Source organism: Telmatherina bonti (assembly GCF_933228915.1).
Source record: "Telmatherina bonti genome assembly, chromosome: 1".
Classification (NCBI taxonomy): Eukaryota; Metazoa; Chordata; class Actinopteri; order Atheriniformes; family Telmatherinidae; genus Telmatherina; species Telmatherina bonti.
Window position 1 is genome coordinate 12928157 of NC_136619.1, and position 6882 is coordinate 12935038.

General features: G+C 43.8%; 1 protein-coding gene across 1 annotated transcript; it reads left to right on the plus strand.

Moving 5' to 3' along the window:
• Positions 1–5377: 5377 nt before the first annotated feature.
• On the plus strand, positions 5378–6160 carry LOC306768888 (uncharacterized protein; the record flags this gene model as incomplete). Its single annotated transcript, XM_079257356.1, has 1 exon — positions 5378–6160. One exon carries the CDS (start codon positions 5378–5380, stop codon positions 6158–6160), a length of 783 nt encoding a protein of 260 aa, XP_079113482.1.
• Positions 6161–6882: the final 722 nt, after the last annotated feature.

The following is a 6882-nucleotide window of genomic DNA, read 5'->3' on the forward strand; positions in this document are numbered from 1 at the left end:
AAAAACTAACAGATGTAACATGACTGGTTTCACATCCACAAACAAGATTTAAGAACTGCAAAAAAAGAACAAAACAAGAGAAAACAATACATCTCTATCAAAGTCCTCTGGAAATACAACAGTTCAAAGCGCCAGCGCCAACGCCAACGCCAACGCCAACGCCAACGCCAACGCCAACGCCAACGCCAACGCCAACGCCAACGCCAACGCCAACGCCAACGCCAACGCAAGCTGAGGGCAGACCACTACTGAGCCAGTGGTTGCCGTTCAGAGAAGGACTCCAGGTGTCTTTTAAGTCCAAGCCATTAGTGGAAGCAGCTGTGATTGGAGTTCCAATTATCCAATGAGCAGGAAAGAGATGAGCATTTGACGGGTAGGACCAATCCCAGCCAGGAGGCAGCAATCAGAGTTGTGTTTGAGCAAGTGATCCCAGCTGAAGATTATCAGAATTAGGAGGCTGAAGAGCAAGAAAACAAGCAGCCATAACACTCCCAGTTAGCCAGAGATGGATCTGATACCGGTCCTTCAGAAAAAAGTGATCTAGACCTTGTTTTTTTGCACAGATTGAAGTCAGGTGTTTTCTATGTTTTCACAGAACATGAGTTTGTAAGGATCCTGTCAAGCATGTTCACATCTTTACAGATGTTGTTAAATCTGGAGATAATCCACGATAGGCGAGACTGACAGGTGCCTACACGGAAAGACCACCTCACACACCCAAAGAGTATCAGGTGGTGACCCAACACTGGTTTTCGTCTCCTCTGCTGTTAATTTTGCTTAAATAAGAACAAATTCACATCCACAGCAAGCTAAGCAGGGCTTTAAAAGCTGGGATTTTAAAAAAAACAGCTCTGCCAGAGGTAAAAATAGTCACCATTTGTGTTTTTAACTTTTATACAAAGCAACAAAAAGTAGTGCACAAGGAATATAAGACACACACACACACACACACACAGACTGGGACGGACAAGGACTAAAAAAAAATCATCGCTGGCTATTTGTCCCAAGACAAACCACAATCATACACACCGCATATCTGAATATCAGCTGTGAAACTTCTTCAAATAACTAAAACCATGCTGTGAGTTAGCAGAAATCAGTGAGAAAAGACACTTTAAATGATACCAGAAAGTGTAATTTGTTAATAAAATAAACATGTAAACTCCACCACAGTGATGAACATTCGAGATGTTTGATGGAGAAAGAAAGCAGAAAGCAGAGAGACGTGATGGATCAGATGAAAACTCTGTTAGGAGTTTCTCTGTGTCTGCTGCTGTTCTTCTCTTCTGGACATGTTAAACTAGGATCATTCATCCATTATCATAACCGCTTAGTCAGACAAAGGGTCTTTGGGGAAAAGGCAGGGTACACCCTGGACAACGCGCCAGGGCCACACAGAGACAAACAACCACTAAGACTCACTGCAGAAGCAAAGTTTAGATTAACCAATTAACCTAACATGTATGTCTTTGAACCCACACATACACAGGGAGAACATGCAAACTCTGTTTAAGCTTCCCCCCCAGCTGAGGATTGAACCAGCAACCTTCTTGCTAGAAGGCCACAGCACTAACCACTCTTCCACTGTACAGCCCCAAACCAGGCTTGTATTTTCATCAGTGGTCAATCAATCAATGGTTCTTTGTTAAAAAGACAAACATTGCATTTTGAAATTTTACAAGTATAAATTTTGATAAATAAAAATGACATATATTGTCCATAAACTGCTACGCAGCAGCTGCCTCTAAGACGTTTTGTGTCATGGTTTGGATTTCTTGTGTCTTTTTAGTTCCTGTTTTTATTTTGCAGTTTTCCTTGTTTAGTTCCCTCATCTCTAGTTTCTTGTTCTTTAGCTCACCTAGTATGATTTCTGATTCATTCACCTTTTCCCAGATACTCCCTCCATGGCTTTATGTTCCTAGTCGCTGGTTCTTGTACTTTTGTTATCTTCATGCGTTTGCTTCTCTGTGTTAGTTGATCCTCAGTCTTCTGTGTTTGAGTTAATTGTCTGTCTTGCTTTTTGGAATAAAACATCTTGATTCTGCATCCCGTCCTGCAATTGGGTCCACACTTCCACCATCCGTAACATTTTAACCCAAAAGCATCTGACTCTCAACCTGCAACTAATAAGCAAATGATAATAAAATCAGAGGGATGCTGACTTGCCGTTAATGTTGAACAACAATGGTTGTAAATCATTTTCTCACTTTCCATAAGACAGTTTAGTTCAGGAAGATATAAATGTTTAGGATCTGCTGTATAACCAGACAACACAACCAGTTAACCAGCCGTTGTCCTGGTGGGAAAACTTACGTCATTAAATCATTTCATAAATGTGAGGACACAAAGGTGCAGTGAAGCAGCTGCTTTATTGACGTGCTATCATCCTCCTGAGTGTTTTCTCCTTTCGGCTCTGGCAGGTAGCTGCATCCGCTGGATTAGAGCCAAATGGAGTTTATCTGATCGGTAAAGTCAGTTCAGAGCAGAACCAATGGGCTGCAGATCAGTGCTTTTCATGGGCTGCTGGTTCAGATTGAAAGCTCTGGGCTGACTGGTTGGATGTGTGAATTACTCAGGTACAAGACCACAGTGGAGAGGTTTGGTGATTAAAAATTTGAGCGGGTTGCCCAGTATTTGTTGGGTCACAGATTTACCAAGTTTTATGCTTCAATCAGACCAATAAACAGAAAACGTGTCAGCCTCAGAAAATGCTCATCATACCCAATGGCCAGTCTGTTCCGGCACACTGGTTCAGTTTGTGTGCCAAACTTCACTTCCAGCTTTATAAATACCAGAAAAAAATCACCTTAACTGTCCATCCATCCATTTTCTGTAGTGCTTATCCACTTCAGGACTGCAGGGGTTTAAATGGTCCAGCATTAGACCGGAGTTTAAACGTTTAAATCGTCCAAACACGAGGTGCATAATGCAGCCGTTTTCTGTTGAAACTTTCACTTCTTAAATCGTTATAAACGTGCAGAAACAATGCACAGCGTCTATCTAAAGAGACCATCATGCATCACATGGAACTGGAAGCATTAAGAGCACGCTACTGCTCAGCAGGAACCAACATATGCAGCTCATCGTAGATGAGGCCGACATGGCTACATTGGCATTGTGGAGTGTCCCACAGCAGGGGTGTCAAACTCCAGTCCTCAGGGACCGGTATCCTGCAGGTTTTTGTTGTTTCCCTGCTCTAACACACTTGATTCAAGTCAGCTGGATCCAACTGCTACTTGTCAACCTATTTATTAATTTGGGTCAGGTGTGTTGGAGCCTGGAGACAACAAAAACCTGCAGGATACTGGACCTCAAGGATGAGAGTTTGACACCTGTGGATTAAAGCATCCACTCAATTTCATATAAGCAATAAGAAAGCTAACACTCCTATATCTCAATTTACTGATATAAGATGGTAAATAAGCATACAGCATTGCTTTGTAACTACTAGGAGTCCAAATTATAGATCAACACCATAATGGCTTGCAGGAAAAAGCAGCAAGGCTTCTAGGATGTGTCTTTATGAAAAGGACTCCATTTAAGAAGTCATTAACCCATTTCATGTGCTGTGGGATGTGCTGGCAAAGCCGGGGTCCAGTTTAACCTTCCCACTTATACAGAGAGCTCACATTAACCGTACAAACCTTTAATGATAAAACAAGGTCATTAAACCAGTGTCCAGATTGTCAGATTTTTACGTTTATATCGTATAACTTCCAGACATAAATGATCTCCTTCCATGAAAACGGAGCAGATTTGAGGTCACAGTAAGGTTGACGGACAGAGAAGACCCAGACAGGTGGCAGAGTCTGAGCCTGCTGTGGGTGGGCGTCCACCCAGAGGTGCCAAACTCCCAGCCAGGCTCCCACAACCTCGCCTCAGTCAGGGTGGCTGGCAGGGTCGAGCTGCGGGTTCAGCCCTGGTTCACTCTGCCCTCGGCTTGACACAGCAAACACGTTTCAACACTTTTTCACCGTTTTACTTCCCATTCAATCACATTGCAACTTAATATGCTTTCATTTATGTTCCTTTTTCCTGTTTGTAATCAATTTCACCGTTTCTGCAGATATCTTGTGTCATTATTTATGGCTTTTAACCTTGATAAAGTGATGGATGACAAGGAAAAAAGGATGCAGGAAATCTGACTAAATTAGGAAAAAGCCAGTGAAACCACAGCGCTCAGCATAAAAACATCACTTTCACTGGAATCTGTGCACGTAAGCAAAACCTTGTGTAGCCGTGTTGCATTTTAAACATTTTTTTTTTTCTCTGGAGCGGGCTGAACTTCTTTCCTCTAAAGTGTTCGGGTTTGACTTTACAAAGATGTAAATCCAAAACTTTCTACTGTACCTTAAAACCTGCTTTCATAAAAACTTCCAACTCTTTTCCATGAGAAGGCAGAAGAGATGGGGAGCCAGTCCGGCAGTCCTGATTCTCACAGCCAAGGTGTGAAGCGACACCTTCAGACTCATCAGTTCTCATCAGTGTGAAACCATCGCGCCTCTGCTCTGAACAGACAACATCAGGCTTCATTTAGCTTCATTTAACTTCATTATATCTGCATTTTCCCTCATTTCAGATGTGGATTTTCTTCCCACAAGCACATCAAACAGCAGGTTTCAGCTTCACATCCATGATCCAGATAAAGAAAGAGCAGGAGCTCATGTCATGTCTGACTTGCTGGTGAGAAATGGTGGGATGCAAACTGGAGGAGATTGAGAGGATAATGGGAACTGGTGTAGGGCTCAAAGTTGGAATGAATGTTGCATATCCCAGTGGTGACCAATGTGTGTCTGTAAAGCAGCCTGTTCAGTATTCAGCAGCTGCTTATAGTCAGTTTGCCTTTTTTTTTACTCCTTATTTTACTGCTAACTTGTTGATTTGGGTGAGACAGGTTCCTTTAAACAGGATTAGGCAGTATGTGTGAATGGTGGTGAACCCAAACTGGGATTTTCACACCTTTTTCTCTTTGTTTTGCTGACTTTTGCGTCCACATGTGGAAAAAAGATGGAAAAGAAATCTGATCATTCAAAACAAATCTTAAACATGTGCAGAATGCATCTGGCTTCCTCCAAAAGCAAAAATGTTTATTGTTTTCTGCAGGAGTTAAAATTCACACTTCCACTCCTGTAGCTGGACTTTCCCAGACTGAGCAGAGGGAGAGGGACCGAGTCGGGGTCCCACTGTGTGTGTGTGTGTGTGTGTGTGCCGAGGGGCAGTGGCCTCTGCTTTTAGACAGTGTTCTGTAAGAATCTGCGGAGGTGTCACTTCACACCTCTGCGGCCTAGCTCCGACTTATAAACCAGTGAAGGAGAGCTGAGCAGCACTCACTGCTTCCCAGTTTTTCCAGTCAGAACACAGGATTCCTCCACACAACATGGATACCTCCTCGGTCCCTCTTCTTGACTACAGCCTTCAGTACCAGTGGTACTCTGACTCGGACCTCTCCAGCCTCTCCTCTCCAGAAACCCTCTCTCCGGTCCACTCCATGGACTCCAGCCTCTCCCCTTCCTACCAGCAGCCTCCACAGTCCACCCCCACAGCAGCTAAGAGTGGATATTCCCAAAGCCTAAAATCTTCTCCGTATTCCCTGTCTCGACGTGGCAGGAAGATGGGCCGAGCCACACGGATCCGGAGCAAGCAGAGGGAAAGCGCCAGCGAGAAGGAGAAGCTGAGGATGAGGGACCTGACCAAGGCCTTGCACCACCTCAGGTCTTACCTGCCGCCCTCTGTGGCTCCTGCTGGACAGACTCTGACCAAGATAGAGACTCTCCGCCTCACCATCCGCTACATCTCCTACCTGTCGGCCCAGCTGGGCCTCAGCGAGGAGGTGCTGTTTCAGAGGAGGGAACAAGGAGACACCTCAGCCAGTGGCCCTTCCTCTCCTGATGTCATCAGCTACTTCCAGAGCGCTTCCACAGGAGGACAGATGGAGAGCCAGAATCTGAGCCAGAACCTGTACCCAGGCCAGTGTTACAGCCAGAGAGCACTGCTGCATTCTGGGGACTGTAGTTTTGGAGTGGACCAGTTAGGGAGGCAGTACAGCGAAAGACCTCAAGGAGACACCAACGCAGTTCTGCAGTCGCCTCCAACGTCTCAGCCCTCCTGTCAGGTTGGTGACCGCCCACATGTGCACATGACTCGCGTTTGTGAAGCCTGAGATTTGTTTTACAAATTAATACATATTCCATCTTTCTTTCTTTTTTAAACACAGATGTGCGGCAACGACTTTTGCATCCCACTGGTTGAGAGAGAGTACTGGGGTTGAGCTCTCCATCGCTGAAGGATCGTCCTCCAGAAACACAAACTGCTTCAGTGTTTCTGCTGCTTCACTGTGGATCGGTTTATTTATTTGAAATATATCTTATTCTGCCTTTTATTTATTTTCTACTGAGACTCTTCCTTGTAAATGTGAATATGTGTAACAACTATTTTTATATTTCCCTATCCCACTATTTATAATAAATCATCAAAATGCGTCACTGGTCGTCGTTCATACAAGCAGCAACCATGATACTGCGGCTGAAAACACCCAAATGAACATCCCACAGTCTTCTGTTATTTATTTATCATCATTTCAACAGTTTTTTATTTCACTTAATCTTTGCTGGTATACTGGCAAGCTCCCAGTCCAGTGACTGTATATAGCCGGCGCCCTCTGCTGGTCACGTAGGCTCAGTGTATTTACTCCCCTCACCTCGTGTATCTGTAAGATTTAAAAGGATTATGTGTTAAAAAAAAAAAAAAAAAATGTTTGGAGTGTAAAAATGGTTGTTTGTCTCAATCATTCCTTCAATTGAATCTGATAATTTAAAGAAACCATAATAACAAAATCCAAAACCCTTCTTTAGACATACTCAGATGTGGCAAACTCTTTCAATA